Here is a 19804-nt window from a genome sequence, read left to right as displayed (position 1 = left end):
GGTTAAAAATATCCTTCAGAATAGTGTTTTACAATTAAATAAAGTGCATCAAAGTCTAGATTCATTGTGTGGGTGATACTGAGCAGCACCCATTATGGGATCTGTTAGGTCAAGTGGATAGGAAAGAGTAAGGGAACGTGTTTCCTGTACGTTTTGCTTTCCTCTTGGACAATATCACAACCAAGACACTAAGTGTGGATCAATTACTCTTCAGCTTAACTATTTCAATCAATGGAGCTTGACTCAAAATAACCAGGGTAACCACTCAGTTTATTACGTATTCCAGAGATAGGTATATCCCAAACCACAGAGACTCACCAGAGGTCAGAGGACAGTTTTGGGCCAGGATAAGCAGCAGTAAATATAGGGGGATCCCTGGAGGGCATTTGGTCTAAGTCATATTTCCATCCAACTCACATTACCATGTTAAGTTACATTTCCTAGGAGGAGGACACTGAGTCAGACACTCTTTCCTATATGTGGTTTAGGAGAATTATCATTTATGGCAGGGATTCTGAAGAGAATTCATCCCTGTGAGTGGGAACGGAATTTCACAACTGAGAACTGGGGACTCACAGAGTAAAATCAAACATAGAGATAAAGAGAGAGGCAGCTACATATGGGTATGAGCAAAGCAGCATATAGTCTAAGATATGACAACTTCTGGTTTTCTCTGTCATTGTCTTTCTTTCATAAACAATTCTTGAACCTCCCAACTCCATAATCAATCATATACCTTAACTCCCTCAGAAAACAGTCATACCATAAATTTCTTACAGAAATTGAAGGAAGCTAGTTGCTCTTCACTTCTATAACTTCTTCCATAGTAATGACGGTATAGCCCCTTCCTAAATGTTACCAGAAAATCCCAACTCATTTCATCCACCTATTTTAGAGGAGGATCCCTTTAAGTTTTAACCATCTCTGAGCTAACCTCTCATAAGAGCCCTTGATGGGACATCATTTTTTCTTGTGATTACCATTCAATTTTACAGACCAGAACTTGTGTTCTTGGGTTTAGAGTATGGAACCCAAGGCAAAAGCCAGAATCAGATGTATAAGTCTTAGAGATACCAGGGCTATTCTTCCCCATAGCCAGTTCCTCACAGATTCAAAGACTGAAAATCTTTTCCCATTCTACAGGCTGCCATTTTGTCCTATAGACAGTGTCCTTTGCTTTATAGAAGGTTTCCAGTTTCATGAGGTCCTCTTCAATCTTTGTGGCTGTGTTATTCGTGTTCTGTTCTAGCTGCAGCAATAAGATGACTGAAGAAGAACAAAGAAATACACATTGGAAAGCAAGAAGTCAGAGTATCATTATTTGCAGATGATATGTTAGTATATATATAAGTGACTCAAAAAAATCTACCAGGGAACTCTTACAGCTGACAATGCCTTCAATGTAGTAGCTGGGTAAAAGATTAAATCAAAATAAACAGTAGCTATCCTATATGCAAATGATAAGTGGCCTGAGAAACAAATCAGAGAAACATCCTCCACAATAGCCACAAATAATATAAAATATAACTCTAACCAAATAAGTGAATGACTTATATGGCAAAAATTCCAAGCCTTTGAAGAAAGAAACTGAATATCAGATGAAAAAGATATCAGATGAAAAAACTTTCCTATACTCATGGATCAAATTAGCATAGCAAAAATGGCCATCTTACCAAAAGCAGTCTACACATTCAAAACAATTACCATTAAAATTCCAATACATTTCTTTACAGACATTGAAATAGCTCATCTTCACATGGAAAAACAAAAAGCACAGATACCTAAAACAATTCTGCACAATAATAAAATCTTCCAGAGGTACTGCCATCCATAATTTCATGCTGTCCCACAGAATTCTAGTAATAAAAACTGCATAATACTGGCATAAAAACAGGTTGATCAATGGAATCAAATCAAAGACTCCAATGTAAGCCTACATATACACCTATGATTTGTGACAAACAAGACAGAAATATGTAATGAAGGAAAGAAACCATCTTCATCAAATGGTACTACTCTAACTGGATGTCAGTATGTAGAAGAATGCAAATAGATCTATATCTATCACTCTGCACAAAAATCAACTCCAAATGGATCAAAGACCTCAACAGAAAACAAGATACACTGAACTTGATAGAAGAGAAAGTGAGGAATAGAGTTGAATGCATTAGCACAGGAGACAACTTCTTTATTGTCATAGTTCTGTAGGCCTTGCTGGGTTTAACCTATATTTAATACATATGATTCATCTGATTTCACCAACTCCATATCTGACAAAGTGTTAATATCCAAAACATACAGAGAATTCAAAATTAGTGATCCAGAGACAAGAGACCCCTCTAAATGGACCCAAGAACAGCACTTACACTTGTTAACCAAAGACCTCAAAATTCTCTTCAGAAGACAAAAATAATTAATACAGTAAAGATTATTGCCATAGACAATCTAAAATACCCACTGCTCTGGATCATCTTATCTACTATAGAAACCATAAATATGATTGAGAGCCTAAGAGATTTAATGCCCTGAAAGAATGAAATCACTGCATGCCAAACTCAAAGGACCACAAATTCTAACTCTTGCTTTTATTTTTCTTCCCCTTCCTTTATGAATAAAACATCATCTGGTTTTCATTTTAACTGTGTGTCATATCCCATTAAATGTATCTGACTGATGGTTTTGTCTGAAGCTATGCTATTATCCTAGGAACAGCTACTTCTTAGAGACCTCCTATTCATAATGGAGAAACAGCACACTAAGAACAGATATGTGAGTTTCAAATATGCTCTACTTAAAAAGACGATCCCCTGGGAAACTGAAATAGAAAAGGTTTTGTGAGTGGACTGGGGGTGGGTATGGGAATGGCAGAGATCAGGTCTGGGGATGGAGGGAGAGAGTACTTGTAGAAATAACTGGAATTGGGGGGCATTCTGTGGTTTTTGTGGAAACAGTGCAATGGAAATTCCCTGGAATCTACGAGGGTGACCCTTGTGAGGATTCCTAGTAATAGGGGATATGGAGGCTGAAGCAGTCATATTTTGTAGCAAGACAAGGCTTTAAATGAAGGATTGGGACACTAAAGCAGCCACAAAGCCTTCAATCTACAACCTGTCCTGCCTGCAAGATGTAAAGGCGCCTCAGAACTTGTGGGAGTGTCTAACCAATGACTGATGTAACTTGAGACCCGTGCCACTAGAGGGAGCCCACACCTGACACAGCCTGGATGGTCAGGCACCAGGGGATAGATAGCCCAGAAACATTTGGTAAAACCAAACAGGCCTGGCAAAAGAATAATAATAATAAAAAAAAATTTAAAGCAATGAAATTATTCCTAATTACACTCTGATATATTCTTAGGTAGCCTGGAGCTTAGCACTCTTAATCAGAGATGCTTCATCTAGCAACTGATAGGACCAGATGCAGAGAACCACAGCCAAGCATGACACAGAGCTTGGGGAATCCTGTAGAAGAGCAAGAGAAAGGACTGTAGGAGCCAGAGAGGTCAAGGACACCCAAAAATGAATGGGGTCCACAGAATCAACTAACCAGGGCTCAAAGAGACTAAACCAACAATCAGGGAGCCTGTATAGGTCTATACTAGGTCCCCTGCATGTATATTATGTTGTATATTCGGTATTCTTTTGGGACGCCTAACAGTGGGAGCAGGAGCTATCTAAGTTTTCTTCTGTTTTTGGACCCCTTTGCTCCTACTGGTTTGCCTCATCCACCCTTGTTATGAGGGTATGTGCCTAGAATTATTATAACTTGATATGTTATGTTTGGTTGATATCTCTGGGAGGCCTGCTCTTTTCTGAAAGGAAATGGAGGAATGGATCTGGGAAAGAGGTGAGGTAGGAAGAGGGACAGGGAGAAGCACAGGGAGAAGAAACTGAGGTTCAGATGAAAGATAAGAGAGAAAAATAAATTAAAAAGAAAAAATGAAAGCATGGATCACTAAAGGCAATAAGTAAATAGCTTCCACTTATTGAGTATTAAAAAAAGAAATATCAAAATTGAATATTAACCTAATATCTATGCCTACTTTCCATATCCACGCTAAAGTGTGCATTATTTATCACATCCCTCACTTCTAGAACGGAATGATGTCTGGGGGGTTGTGATCATGTATGATGGATAGTAGCCATGTTCCATTTGTTTTTCTATAACTGAAAATAGTTCTTCCATCCAGTTTTCCATGAATGGCCTTGATACTTTTAAAGGACATAAGATAGTTAATTATTAAAAGATACATTTCTTCCCTGAAGAGTCCCTACTCTTTTTTGACTATTGTATTTATCTTTACATTCCTGATCCACATGCTATAGACAAATCAGTTCACAAGCACCCTACAAAACTTGTCTTTACTATTTTAATGGGTCATGAATGGCTACTAATTAAATTTAACTTTGTACCATATGTGTTCTCTGGAGAAAATCCTTGGATGAAAGTATACTTGTAAAAGATTACTACCAGTTGCAATTTAAAAGAAAAGAAAAATGAGATGAAAAGTGACTAGTGCAAGAGAAATAAAAGAGGATAGCAGGGGAGAATACAAAGAAGGAAAATTTTACTTGTGTATGAAATAGCATAATGAATGGTAGCCATAGAAAACCTTTAATTAAAGAGTTTTACTTGGGCCTTCACTGTTGCTACTTACTCATCAGTTTGACATAGGTTGGGCATTATCCATATCAGGAATTCATACTGAGTTTATGAGACCAATTAACTCTTAAGGTTTGATTATAAAAATGTAACTCACTGGCTCATATATTTTCACACTTTGTCTCCAGATGATCAAATTGTTTTGTGATGCTTTGGAATCACTAAGAATAGAGACCTAGCTTGCGGGTAGAAAAAAGTAGGGAAATATCTTGAAGCTTAGAGCCTGTTCCTGTTTCTAGTGCTGTTTGCCTTCTTGTCAACCAGTATGTGAAGAGGGGAATTGTATACTCCTTCCAAAATGGTGAAGCCTCTCTAGATGCAATGTCTTTCCTGCCATAGTGGACTGGTGCCTCCTGCACCTGGGATCCTAACTGAATCCTCCCTCCCATAGTCCTTGCTCTAGGGATTGTGCCACAGGAATGAGAAGAGTACTAATAGGGGTTATCACAGCTTTATTTTGTATCTTTATTTGTTTCATTTTTCCATCCTTCCTTGGAGAATTTCCTGGATCCAAGGAATATCAAACATGTTCTCACTTGCACAGTCCTAATGTATGCCTAGCAAAGTTTTAAAATTTCTGTGGTCACACCACCCCTCCAAGAATCCTCCATGCAACAAAAGCAGATATCTTTATATTTCTTCCGAAATATTTGATGTTATATGTGCCAGAAATTCTTGTTTCATGTATTTATATATTTCAATTGAAGCATTTATTTCACTTAAGCTAATTCACATCAATTTTAAAGTAGGTTGGTCCCAAAACTTTGAGGACACATTTTAGATAATTTAGAAAACAAATGTTATTTCCAAAGTAAAAATAATACACAAATATTATGAACAATGAAGTGACTGATCTTTAACTCTTATTCTATTCAATAATCAATTTTATAGCTTTAATGTTTATCCATTTCATTTTTTGAATAGGAAAAATTACATATTTCTTCTTGTATAACATACTACCATATTGGGGTGTAGAGATGGCTCAGATGTTAAGAGCAGTGACCACTCTTCCAGAGGTCCTGAGTTCAATTCCCAGTACCCACATAGTGGCTCACAACCATCTGTAATGAGATCTGTCAACCTCTTCTGTATACATAATAAATAAATAAATCTTTAAAAAAATACTACTATCTCCTGTGATTAACTCTTTACTCATTAACTTAATATATGCAAGAGACCAATAGATATCAATCAGTTAGGGGAATTGATTTGAATTTTCCTTCATACCATGGCAGAAAAGTAGTCCATGTAGTGGAGGTTTTGGTAGTGTTGCTGTTGATGTTGGTAGTGGTTGTGGTATGGTAGTTCTCTGTCTCTATCTCTGCCTCTGTCTCTCTGAGTATGAGTGTGTGTGTGTAATAATTTCTACAAAGAAACAATTAATTTGAAAGTAAGTGGGAGAAAGACATGAAAGGAGTTTAATGGATGAAAGCCTTTATTGGAAATGATACAAACACAGTACTCACTTATAAAATTATAGAAAATTAAAATAAATGTGAAAAATAAATCTGGAAAAATACCTTTGCCTGTGCCTCTACCTTGAAGTGTTTTCTCTGGCAGTTTCATAGCTTTGTGTCTTGCATTAAGGTCTTTGAGCTTTTTTGAGAGGAATACTGTTATCTGTCTTCGATACTCTTGCTTGGTTGAATCTATTGAAAATACTTCCAACCACAGTTTTAATTAGACATAATGAGTTTATAATTTCTAACACTTCTTTATTAGATACATTTGTTTAAAAAATCATAATTTTCTTTCTTAATTATTATTATTTCTTGAATAATGACAGAGGCTCAGTATTCATGTGTCTGGAACCTGTATACTTCTATATGAGTTTGATACAGTGAACGCTTTAATACGGAAGTATTATTTCATTATATGTAGCCTGTGGCTGAGGGGGCTTACAGTCCTTCTATGTCAATGTCTGCGTGTTTGTTTTTCTATGCTATTCCTGATGATTCATTAACCTCTTCTGCATCCTTCTTTACTGTATCATTGAGAGCTGGATAAGACACATGGCTATTTTCGCACTCTAGCATTGTACTTATATAAGTTATTTGAATTTTAATTCAGTGGAATGAATGATTACATTAGTCAAGAAGTGAGAGACAATACAAAAGAAAAAAGATAAAAACAAAAAGAAAGAAGCTGGATTGTCAAAACTTTGATCTAGGTTCAAAATTTTCAAATGTATGTTTTCAGATATTCTTCTTAGCAATGCAGCAGCAAACTCTTTTACTTGACCACAGATATAGTAAGGAATTTTTAGAAGTAATATCAGACTACTTTCTTTCTAGCTTCTTGCCCTCATAATTGAATTAATCAATACCAGACACAAAAGAACATTAGGCAAAAGTTTTAGTTGAAAGGGAAAACATTGAAATCTGAACACCACATAGAAGAGAGAGTGTTTTTGTGAAAACCATGCTAATGAATAGAAAATGACTTTTTTGTTGTTAACTACATCAGTGGATATCTTTATTTGTCTCTTATTTTAAAGTAGGTCTTGAGATAACATTGAGATCCAATGAAACAAAATCATGTACAGCTAATGGTTTGAGTTGAGTCAAGCATCACAGGGCCATTTCAGTATAAATCTGTGTTTATAATCAAGTATCACATAGATAATTTTTAGGACATCAGGTCATTCATAAGATTTGTTATTAAGAGTGGATTTGAAGATGTCAGCATATATTCCAGAATGGAGAGTCACTTTGGTTTTTGCTTGGATGATAGAGATAAGTAATTTGTCTCCCTATGTGTGAGGCTAAGATGAAATAGGGTAAGGCCAATAAGCATGGTTTCAAATCATGACTTGGGGTCCAGTAACCTTTTGTCAGAGTGACTATAAAACGTTGTTAATGTAATTGAGAGAGGCCATACATTCCAAATATTGTACTTTTTGAGAAATGAAAACTCAATTAAATATAGAAGATGTATAATTACTCTGATAAAGCATAGAGTCTCCAAAGAGATTCCTTATATCAGAAATAAAATATTTTGTATTTGAAGACACTGGAAAATTTACCAAGGAAAATCTTTCATGGATGTGGAGAGGCTGCCTACCCACCCCCACAGTTCCCCAGAGTTCTCTTGAGTAGGAGCAGCAGGAAATATTAGACAGAAGAATACAGAGGGGGGAGATAAAGATAGAAAATACAGGATAGCCTCACGAAGGTCAGGAACCTATTCCATTGCCCCCCACCGTCTCTGCCTTAGGATATTTATAGGAATATCAAGGTGGTGGAGCAAAAGAGACACGCCCAATCCTCTCCTCTATGCAGACTTGATGGGTAAAGACACTAGGAAACCTGAAAATGGGCTCCCACATCTGGACAATTGATGTCCTCTGAAAGTTTAACTGGTTCCACAACTTTCTATTCCATTATGGAAAAATTCACCTGCACATAGTTAGAGGTGTGGCTTTTCTGGCCTAGAGGCAGGTTAATAAACACATATGAAAAACTGTTGGGTTAGTTGTTCCTCTGGAGAAATAATACCTACTCACACCAGATACAGAATAAAAGAAATACAAAAGTAACTCCAGCAAAGTACAACATGGTAAAACAATGAATTTGCTGAGGTTCCTTACTTACAGTGGCATGGAGGAGACAAAGTCAGCTATATCACAAAAAGGTCCTATTCATGAAATTGTTACAACTCACAGTAGTGCAATCCTGTAGCTGTATGCATGATGTTGAGGTCATTTCACAAATCATAGAGAATCATATGAGCACCCAGGAGAGTCAGAGATTCCCCTCTCCCCAGCAACTTTTTAACATTTCTATAATTTTGAGAGAGGGACTTGTCTATATTTTTTAAGTCTCTAGAACTTGCTTACGTTATTTATTTTTTTAGACAAATGAGCTTGCCTTCTCTCATCTTTAAATAATGTTTGTATTGAAGAGAAGTGGCAAAAATGAGCCACAAAAATTTCCACCTCTCTACTGTCTTTCTGACAATATCCTCATCCAGAGTGGCCACTAATTATATTTTAGAACTTGGCTCACATAATCTTTCTCCAGATTTGTCTTTGCTGTAAGCATTTGGTATTGCTTTACAGATTGGGTCAAGTCTCCAGAATGTTCTCATTCTACTGATTTAGTTTCTCTGCTGTTTTTCTCACTACTAGACAGATTGGCATAGGAGCCATATGTGGATTTACCTATATTGCTCACATACTTTCCCTATCTAAATTGGTCTTTTATTGATTCATTCACTTAGTTAGTTAGTTAGTTAGTTAGTTAGTTATGAACGAAATGAACCTGATAAAAAGTCACAAAATGACCTAGCATGGAATCTTAGCATTAAAACTGAACAATAGATTTAGAAGGTTATATTTCTCAAATGAGAACAGCTTTATCATACAGAGGAAGAAACTAGTACCATGAATTCATATGTTAGTCTGATGCAATCTAATTTTCTGATCTTATATAATATAAGCCCTGTTCTGAGTTTTTATTTACTCAAGTCAAAATATGAATTCTATAATTGTCTTTCTAAAGTCAAAAATTACAAATCTTGCTTGTAACTTGTGAGGTGCTATGCCACTGAAAAATACTTTGAAGTTTTAAATGAAGTGAACCCCTTGAGCAGAGATTTTGATGTAACCTCCTCAGAGCACACTTGACATCACTGTTCCTCAGGCTGTAGATCAAAGGATTCAGTGCTGGAGGTAACACAGTGTAGAGCACAGAAAAGAGCCTGTCTGTGATTGATGGTACATCTGAGGGAGGCTTCAGATAGACAAAGCAAGCAGTAGCTATGAAAACAGTGAGAACAGTGAGGTGGGGGATGCACGTGGAAAATGCTTTGGACTGACCTTTAGTAGTAGGAATCTTCAACACAGTGGAGAATATGTAAAAGTAAGAGATCATCACACAGATTAAGCAAGACATGGCCACACAAACACCAATTCCAAGACTTGAATAAATGACCACGAGTGTTTTGGAGCATGAAATCCTTAGCAATGAGGGAACATCACAAAAAATCTGCAGGATCACATTGGAGCCACAGAAGGGCAGAGAAAATGTGCCAGCTGTGTATAAGACTCCAATTATTACCCCAATAGCCCAGGAAACACCCACCATCAGCACACATGTACCACTACTCATTATGGATTGGTAGTGCAAGGGATTGCAAATGGCAACATAGCGGTCATAGGACATGGCAGTCAGGACAAATACTTCTCCTGCTGCAAATGAAGTCATTAAAAATACCTGGAAGACACAACCAAGAATGGAAATGGAATTGTTGTGAGTTAGGCTATTGACAAAGAAATTTGGAATGGGAACAGACACAAAGAAGACATCCAACAAGGACACATTCTTCAAGAAGAAGTACATGGGTGTTTGAAGCTGCAGGTCAATGGTGATAAGAGTGATGATGATGAGATTGCTTATTACAACTGCCATGTACATCCCTAGGAAGAGCACTCCACATAAAGTCTGCAGCTTCTGGATGTCAGAGAACCCCATGAGGATGAATCCAGTTATTGCAGTGACATTGTGCATTCTGGATTCTTTTCAGGCTCTTCAAGAGTAAAGAAAAAATGAATAAAAATTGGCATCACACAAATGATAATACTGACATACAGAAATGCTCAGTGGAAAGGAGTCAAGATACCACACTTAAGATACAAATACATTTCCCAAAACTCTTATTTCTTTCTCCTTTCCTCTCATAATCTTACCTTCTCTCTCCCTCTCTCTCTACCTACTCTATATTCTCTCTCTGTCTTTCTTTCGATCTTGCTCACTTCTCTCTCTCTCTCTCTCTCTCTCTCTCTCTCTCTCTCTCTCTCTCTCTCTCTCTCTCTCTCTCTCACTGTCTCTCTGTCTGCCTGTCTCTCACTCTCCTTCTATTGTCCTTAAGGCTCTCTATATGCTGACCACATTCTACAATTGAGCTATAGAATCTTAATTCCTCACCATTTTAAAATAAAGTCAGAGTAGCATGAGCTATGTGTGATATAAATTAGCCTTATTTTTTAAGTAACTAGTCATAATTAGCCTAGGAAGAATTTTCGCAGTTTGGACAGGTCTTGTTTCCCTAAGTGTTAATCAGTTGTTGTTATTTTTTTTATGAAAACTGAGTCTATTTCAGCCAGCTATAAGAAATAGTTTTGAATGTTTGAACAATAGAGGCATGATATATTGATATAAAGATATGTCTAAATATACCTCAATATGATAAGTACACATGCATGAAGAGATCACATTACCATATATAATACAAAGTTACTGTGCACTAGTACACAGTAATAAACAAAGGAAAATGCAGAAAAATAAAATACCTAAAAGGTAAAAATAAAACGTAGAGGTTTCACTTAGTTCTGCAGCCACAACCTTGCATTTGTATTAGATAGCTATGAGTTTGGGTAACAGAAATTGGGTCAATTTGCTGAGCACTTCTGTCAACTCATAACAGTTTTCATCAAGAATTCTTAAGAAAATAATAATGGGGTTTTAGATACTACTTTACTTCAAACCACAGCAAATACCCAATGGAAAGCTAATGGTAAGAGAAAATCTTGACATCTCTTCAATAGTTTCCTTTGTATTTGATTTTCTTAAACTTTCGGACAATTTGTTCCTCAATTTTGAGGATAAGCATGGTGTTTTTCTCAAGCCAGTATAATCACTTTTCAAGGCTGAAAAAAAAATAACCAGATTTTACAATTTATTAACTGCCATATTTTACTCATGTATTCCATACTACAAAGGACCACCAAGTAGTCATCATTCATTTCCTTGCTTCAACAGTGGAGGATTGTAGGCAGGTGACTCACTGGTGAGGCTGACCCCATGAGAAGTAATAAACATTAACGGGGAAAAAATATCAGTATTCTAAATGATAAAACACCTTGCAAAGCAAATAAAGCATCTGATAACACTCCCCTTTCAATTTAACAGGTGTTGCCTTTCTAAGCAAAGTCAACTGTAATTACCTAGACACAGCTGAGACTATGTGATCCGACTGAGATAGTAATAAACCAGAGCCCAATCTGCCACAGTAGTTTTTATGCTTTTTCCCTGTTTAATCATGGAGTTCTTATGAGTACTTCTGAAGACAAGGTTGTTCAATTCAATTATATTTACTAAATTCCTTTCTCACCTTTCACTATTATATTCAGTGTTTGATTTCTGTGGACATCAGCTATTCCTAAAGTACTGTGACTTTCAAAAGCCAGAATCTCAGTTGCATAGGATTCCTTATTTTCTTGAATATTTTTATCGTGCCATATTGCTTGTAATTCAGTTTTCAATATTACCTGATATGTCTTGGTGCAAGTCAAAATTTTTGGTGCAAACTGTATTATTTACTAGGTTAAAATTAATTGCATAACTCTGTGTGGGGTGGAGTGGCTGTGTGTATGTATTTGTGTTTGTGTGTGTGTGTGTGACATGACAATGATAGAGACTAATATAGAAAATATGGGTGCATCTTATTCTCCACTGGATGAGGCAAAGATAAGAATATACAAACATGTACATATACTCTATTAAACAACAATAATCTTCAGATGTTATATTTTAGGTCAATAAATGATTACAATTTACAGATTCATCAGTTGGCTGCTTGAGCTTAAGGCAATTCCACCAAAGTTCACAGGACAAGTATACATGTATACAGGATAAAGATCTCTAGAGATGACATTTAGGAAAGCACAACTCTAATGCAACATAAGGATGGATCTAATTTGGAAAATTTAGAGAGCAGCTCTCTGTGTGCCCAGGAAGAAGGTATGGTAGAGGGCTGAGATTCTGCTATAACAACCAGGAGGCTTACAAAAAACACAAACAGGCAAATATGAGAAATAAGGGTGAATCAATTACTGCTGAATTACATTGTTTTTCATATCTGTTCCAATTTCCTCAACATCTGTCATATTATTTCAATTGTTTTCAGAGAGTATATTTTAACATTTTTTTATGGAAATTTGAAATTGGTACCTTAAAACAATTCAAATTCTTCACATTCCAAGAAAAGAGTTACTCTTCAGATACTTGTAGGAAGATTTTCCAGCAGCATCAATTTGAGGAGGGGAAATTTTTCCATAAACCTTATGGTACACTTTTGCAGTGGATCTACTGGAAGGAAAATAGCACATGTAGATCTCATTTGGAAAACCTAAAATCATTTCATATTGTTGCATCTTTAGTGTTGTAAGAAAACTCAAATTTTCTTTGCTAAACTGTGATCATTTTTCATTGTGAGTACGCAAATATAAGACAAAAATAAAAATGTTTTACCTTTTTGTAACCTTTAATGTGGATTCACTTGAAACCTTATATAATCCAAACATTTCTAACAGACCTTTTAAAGTCACTTGGCTACTTCCTGGGATTCCCCAAAGGCAAACATTTCTGGGTAGCCTTATTAAGAATCCTCGTCTTAAAATAATTAGTGTTGGAATAATTGGTGCTTCATACAGAACACATTACGTATTTCCCAGAAAATACACTGGGATAGATCATGAAGAACATGCTCATGATTTCCCCATAATTAAACTAATTATGTATCTCTTTAGTTACACAGTACATAGAGTTGGAGACAGCATTATAGTTTTAAATAAATGTTATAAAATACAAAAATTATGAATTATGGTTAAAAGCCCCTGCCATACCACCTGCATCAAATTCTTTTCTCAATGCTTGTGTCAAAATACATGAGGATAAAAGACAACATGAGAAAAGAAGGACTGACTCTAGTTCATGGTTTTCAAGTACAAGTGCGTCATGGCACAGATAGCACAGTGTTGCTTCATGAAAGAGCTGGTCGCAGTGGTCCTACAGTGAGAAGGCAGAAAATGACAAACTATACCACTCCAGTGATATTCTTCCCAGCTTCTTTTTTTCTGCCCAAGACTTAAATATAGAAAATAGAGCCACCAACACATCCTCCCCCCAAGCTTAAGCCTCACTGGAAATCTTTGCCCTTAGAGACACTTGGTCTCTAAATTTAAATTCTAAATCTCATCAAATTGACAGTGAATATAAGCCATCTCAACATTATCCCATGTCAACTTGATGTTCAGAGGCATAACTTTAAAGCGTAACACTACACAGTGGTTCTTACAGTATCATATAAATGCATATGAAATGCATAATGTTTTTCAAGGCCAGACATATTACGGCTTTGAGTTTCAGACGACAATTAGATTATGGACAGATCATGAACTTAAAAACAGTATTTTATTTTAAATTATGTCATTGTATGAGTTTGACTTAGTGAGTGCACGTGAGTGAGGATGACATCAAAAGCCATAACAGATCATTTGGGTTGGAGTTATGGGCAACTCTGCACAGCCTAATATGAGCACTGAAAACAAAATCTGCCTCTTCAGCAGGATAAGTATCAACTCTTAACAACTAAGTTCTGGACCATAGACATTGTAATAATGTTGTAAGTGTTAAGACTTTAGGTATTTTAGAGGTTTATTAAATTAATTTATCCTCATGAAATGAACATGAAACTTTCAGAAGTTTGGTATAATATTATGCTTAAAAATGATGCATTTGGGCAGCAAGTAGTCAAGGCATAGAGTTGAGATGGCCAATGTTTCCTGTAATTTGATGAGAATTAATATCAACTAAGAAAAACAATTTGAGTATGTCTCTAAGGACATTTTTAGAGAGGATTGACCTTAGCAGGAAGATGTATCCTGGCTGTGGGTGACTTTTTTGGATTTGTATCCTGGGAAGAAAAAGATAAGTTGACCAGAATACAATTAGAGTGATATAAGTAGCCATTTTCTGCTTTCTGATTGTAGATACACTGTGACCAGTATTTTGTGACCCTGAAACTAAGCTTTTGCTATAATTTGGACGGTACCTGCAAACCATGAGCTAAAATTAGTCTTTCCTTTCTTGTGTTGACTTTTACCCAATATATTTTGGGACACTCATGAGAAAAGTAATTAACACAGGATGTATGATTGGAGTCTTTATTCAAAGTTCCTAAATGTTGTATTTTGGAACATTTGTTTAAAACTTTAATGTTGTCTCCAATTCTATGTACTGTACAATTAAGAAAATACATAATTACTTTAATTCTTGAGAAAATATTAGCAATTTTTCATGATGTATTCTAGTATATTATCATCAGGCTGATTAATCTGGTATGTAAGAAACAGCAATTATTACAACACTACCTCTTGTAGATGTAACTAACCATCTTATTAAATAAGAAACAAAGAACCAATGCAAAGAAGAAAGCCAAGAGATCAGAGCTAAGAGCCTTACCCGTCTGCTGCAGCTAGCCTCTTCAGCCAAGAGACCTACTTCCTGTGTTTTTGTCTTTATATAGACTTTCTGTTCTGCCTTCTCATTGGTTGTAAACTCAACCACATGACTGCCTCATCACTGCCTGTCTGTACAGACCTCCAGGTCTTCTATGGTTGGTATTGAGATTAAAGGCATGTGTCTCCAATGCTGGCTATATCCTTGAACACACAGAGATCTACCTAGCTCTGCCTAACAAGTGCTGGGATTAAAGGTGTGTACCACCACCGCCCAGCTTTTGCTATGGCTCTAATAGCTCTGACCCCTGGGCAACTTTATTTATTAACACACAAATCACATTTTAGTACAAATAAAATATCACTATAAGCTATCTTAAGAAATGCCAGTCTTCGTGAGGATATCCAGAAAGATTCTCCTTTGTGGATGCCCAGGATGTAGCCATGTGACTTAAAAATTCTTTTAGAAACAGTATGATTAAGTGATATTTCAAATGAATCCACATTAAAGATTATAAAAAGGAACAATATTTCCCTGCAGATTATATTTGCACTCTCATGATAAGAAATTATTACAGTTTAGCTAAGAACTTTGAATTTTCTCAATACTCTCAAGACACAACAGATTTCAATGTTTCTAAATGGGGCTACATGTTCTATATTCCTTTCAGATGATCCACTGCTGAATTGAACTCTAATGTATGTGAAAACAATTGCTACCTCAAATTGATCTGCTGGAAAAATCTTCCTACATACATCTGAAGAGTAACTCCTTTTTTAGGAACATGAAGAACCTGAAATGTTCTAAGTTTCAAATTTCAAATTTCCACTGGCAGATGATAAAAAAATGCATCTAAAACAATTTTTAAAACATTATAGATATGGAGGAAATTGGGACAGCTATTAAAGCAATGTAATTTAGCAGTGATCAATTCACAGTTATTTTTCCTATTGATATTTTTTCTGTATTTCTCTAACCTTAATTCTGTTGGAATAGCCTGGTAAAGGTCCATGTATAATAGGATCTGATGTCCTCTTCTGGTGTAAAGACGTATATACAGATAGAGCACTCATATATACATAAAATAAATAAAACTTTTAAAAATGAATTAAAAGATGAAATAAAATTAAAATTAAAATATGACATGGCAAAGAACAATACTCAAGAAAAAGATGGAATATTTTGTCTTAGTTACTTTAAGGGAATCCTATGCCACAGGAACTTGACTTTAGAAAGTCATAGCACATTAGGGATAGCTAATCTCCACCGATACCAAACAGCAAACACAATAGTGAAAGATAGGAAAGGAATTTAATTGATATAATTTTGTTGGATAGGCTTGTCTTTAGAACTATTGAAAAGAACTCCAATATTAAACAGAAAAGGAGCTAAATAACTACCAGTGTTGAACAGACTGTCTCAGAAAAAGAAGACAAATTGGAAATATTTTAGTTAATTTATCTTTTCTTCAGCCTTGAAGAGAGGTGTAAACTTGGGGTAGACACCATACTTATTCTCAGAGTTGGGCAACAATTGTCCCAAATTTAAACAGAATCAAATACAAACAAAATAATTGGAGATATGTCAAGCTTTTATCCTACCCTTCGCTATCCATTGGGCTTTTACAAGACTTTAGATAAAGCAGCATGTATGTATCTTATAGTTTTCTTATGATTACCATTGAAATGTTTTAAGGGTTGACAATGTTCAGTAAATAGGACCAACTTCTGTTACACAAACTCATAGCCATCTTATACAAAGGCAAGGTTTAGGCTATGGGTTAAATGAAACCTTTAAATTTTATTTTTATACTTTTTGTATTTTTTTCATTTCGTTCATTTGTTTATGCTTATTGATACAAATTAATTGTACATTATATGGGGCAATGTAATCCTTTGATACATGTATAAATTAGGCAATGACCACATTGAGATACTTTTATACCTATCCATGCTTCTACAGTCCAAACATTCAAAATTCTTTCTAAAGTTAACTTAAATATAAGCTATATTTATATAAGAATAATTCATTACTACATAAATGGAAAAAAGTCCAAACTAAAATCATAAAATTTCTTCCTAAAGTTATTATGAAGATATCCTAAAAAGAAAACAAGACTAATTTATATTACATCTTTCTAATCAGATTTATTTTAAAATAGTGGTAAATTAAGGTTGTATATATTTTTGTATCTCAATTTTTATGTATCAGTTTTATATCTCAATTTAAAAGCTCACATAGCATTACAGAGCCTTAAGGATAATATGAGGATGAAAGAGAGAGAGAGTGACAGAGAGAGACAGAGACAGAGAGAGTCAGAGAGACAGAGAGAGAGAGACAGAGAAGGGAGGGTGAGAGAACAACTAGAAAGGAGTGAGGGGGACAGAAGAGGGAGAGAGGAGAAACAAGGATGAAACAGAAGGAAGAGAAAGCAGAGTAGGGAGTGGTATAAGAGGGAGGGATAAAGAAAGGACAATTTTATGCAAATGTGGTAGTACTTTATGTAGTTTCTTGGCTCATTTGCTACTCAGAGGTTAAAAGCTGGTTCTGTTCATGCTAAGAACTTGAATTTTTTTCCCAACACCCACTTTAGGCTACACAAAACTACCCATCACACCAGCTGCAATAATTTTTCTGGCCTCTGAGGGCATTCTCTGTCACAAGTACTCACCACCTCAAACACATTTGTAGACATAATTCAAAATAAAATAAATATTATAAGCAATTAAAATAGATGAAAATTGTTATGTGTATGATCCATTTGTGGTGGTATTGTGTTCCACAAAATATTGTGCACCCTAATAAACTTATCTGGGGTCAAAGACAGAACAGCCACTAGATACAAAGGCTAGAAAATGGTGGCACTCATGCCTTTAATCCTAGCTCTCCAGAGGTAGAAATCCCTCTGGATGTCTGTGAGTTCAAGGCCACATTGGAAACAGCCAGGCATGGTGACACATGCCTTTAATCCCAGAAAGCAAGCCTTTAATCCCAGGGAGTGATGGTAGAAAGCAGAAAGGTATATAAGGTGTGAAGGCCAGAAACTAGCAGCATTTGGCCTGGTTAAGCACTTGGCCTGGTTAAGCATTTAGGGTTTTGAACAGCAGTTCAGCTGAGACCCATTCTGGATGAGGACTCAGAGGCCTCCAGTCTGAGGAAACAAGACCAGCTGAGGATCCGGCGAGGTGAGGTAGCTGTGGCTTGTTCTGGTTCTCTGATCTTCCAGTTCACCCCAATACCTGGCTCAGGTTTGATTTTATTAATAAGAACTTTTATGATTCCTGCAACATCTGGCGCCCAATGTTTGTGGTACGAATGCATGAAAAAGCGGCTTGTCTGTGGCCTTGGGGGGCCCAGCTCAGGCCAGAGCTATGGCCAGTTGTGGTGGCGCATGCTGGTAGGTTTTACTGAAGGAGGGAGAGGCAGGAGGATTCCAAGTTTGAGGCCGGCCTAGGAGGCTTAGGAGAAGCTTCGGCCTGGGCTGAAACACAAACAGTGGTGGGACCATGGAGGCAAAAACTGCTGCTCCAAGTTGCTGGCTCCTTCTCATTGTCTTGGCAACTGTGGTGATGCTGCTACCTGGGATGAAGAGTTTACTGCTGCTTGTTCAGAGAACAATTGCCAGGACCCTCGTGTTACAAGAAAGCATCGGCAAAGGTCAGTTTGGAAAAGTTTGGCAAGACAAATGGTGGGGAGAAATTGCTGTGAAGATTTTCTCTTCTAGGGAAGAACACTCATGGTTTCGTGAGACAGACATTTATCAGAGTGTGATTACTCCAAACCACAGAGGAGGTAAAAAAAAAAAAAAAAATCTGCCGGGAACCATGACCATCCCTAACAATGACTTTGAAATCTTCAAAAGGATGATGGGACCCTACAACGATGATTCCACATGGACTATGGTAAAGCCATTAAGCTGATTAACACCACGGAAAGATCGACTTTGGACTACAAACTGTTCAGGACAATCTTGAGATGACTTGCTGAGATGATTCAGCCTGACAGACCACTCGAACAAGGACTTGAAACAAGTCCTGCACTTTCTCATTATGCAGCAACTGGACAAATGATACAGGACTTGACAATTAACCCAAAAATTTTCTTTTCAAGATTCCCTAAAAATATCTTCACCCCTAGAAAGCAAAAAGAAAAAGAGAATATAGATATGAGATAGATCATCGAGTCTACTCTGAGAAAAAAGATAAAGAAATAATAGGATAAATGGGTAGATCACTGAATCTACACTGAAAAGAAAAAGGGGAAGATATAAAAATAACAAAATGTAGATTATTGAAACTTTTATGAAAATATGAATATGGTAAGATAAAAGGGTCAATTTTTGAATCTACTTTAAAAAGGAAATACTTGTTTTAAATAGGATAAGTTAATGAAATTTTTTGAGTTTATCAAATGTTACTGGACTGGACATTGTTATATATTAATGGAGTTTTTTGTCTGAATCTGTCAAGTGTTAATGGACTAGACATCATTAATGTAATCCTGACTGAGTATATTGTATATACTTATTGGATATAATTTTTCTTGTATTAGTTATAAGTGTTTTTTAAATTTTAGACAAAAAAGGGGAAATGTGGTGGTATTGTGTTCCCCAAAATATTGTGTACCCTAATAAACTTATCTGGGGTCAAAGACAGAACAGCCACTAGATACAAAGGCTAGAAAATAGTGGCACTCACACCTTTAATCCTAGCACTCCAGAGGTAGAAATCCCTCTGGATATCTGTGAGTTCAAGGCCACATTGGAAACAGCCAGGCATGGTGACACATGCCTTTAATCCCAGAAAGCAAGCCTTTGTTCCCAGGGAGTGATGGCAGATAGCAGAAAGGTATATAAGGCGTGAGGACCAGAAACTAGCAGCATTTGGCCTGGTTAAGCATTT

The 19804-nt window shown here is 36.2% G+C and overlaps 1 protein-coding gene across 1 annotated transcript; it reads right to left on the bottom strand.

Moving 5' to 3' along the window:
- Nucleotides 1-6182: 6182 nt before the first annotated feature.
- On the bottom strand, nucleotides 6183-10421 carry LOC128095163 (olfactory receptor 14A2-like). The gene has a single exon (XM_052713929.1). It carries the CDS (start codon nucleotides 10170-10172, stop codon nucleotides 9165-9167), a length of 1008 nt encoding a protein of 335 aa, XP_052569889.1. The 5' UTR covers nucleotides 10173-10421; the 3' UTR covers nucleotides 6183-9164.
- Between the last annotated feature and the right edge of the window lie 9383 nt (nucleotides 10422-19804).

This window comes from Peromyscus californicus, unplaced genomic scaffold, assembly GCF_007827085.1.
Source record: "Peromyscus californicus insignis strain IS unplaced genomic scaffold, ASM782708v3 Scaffold_4__1_contigs__length_199733344, whole genome shotgun sequence".
Taxonomy (NCBI): Eukaryota; Metazoa; Chordata; class Mammalia; order Rodentia; family Cricetidae; genus Peromyscus; species Peromyscus californicus.
The sequence above is the reverse complement of the archived record's forward strand: the minus strand, read 5'-3'. Positions and strand labels throughout refer to the sequence as shown.

What these genes read in the sequence shown, in the direction of transcription:
- LOC128095163 (XM_052713929.1), bottom strand. Translation starts at nt 10,172, where the DNA reads ATGCACAATGTCACTGCAATAACTGGATTCATCCTCATGGGGTTCTCT.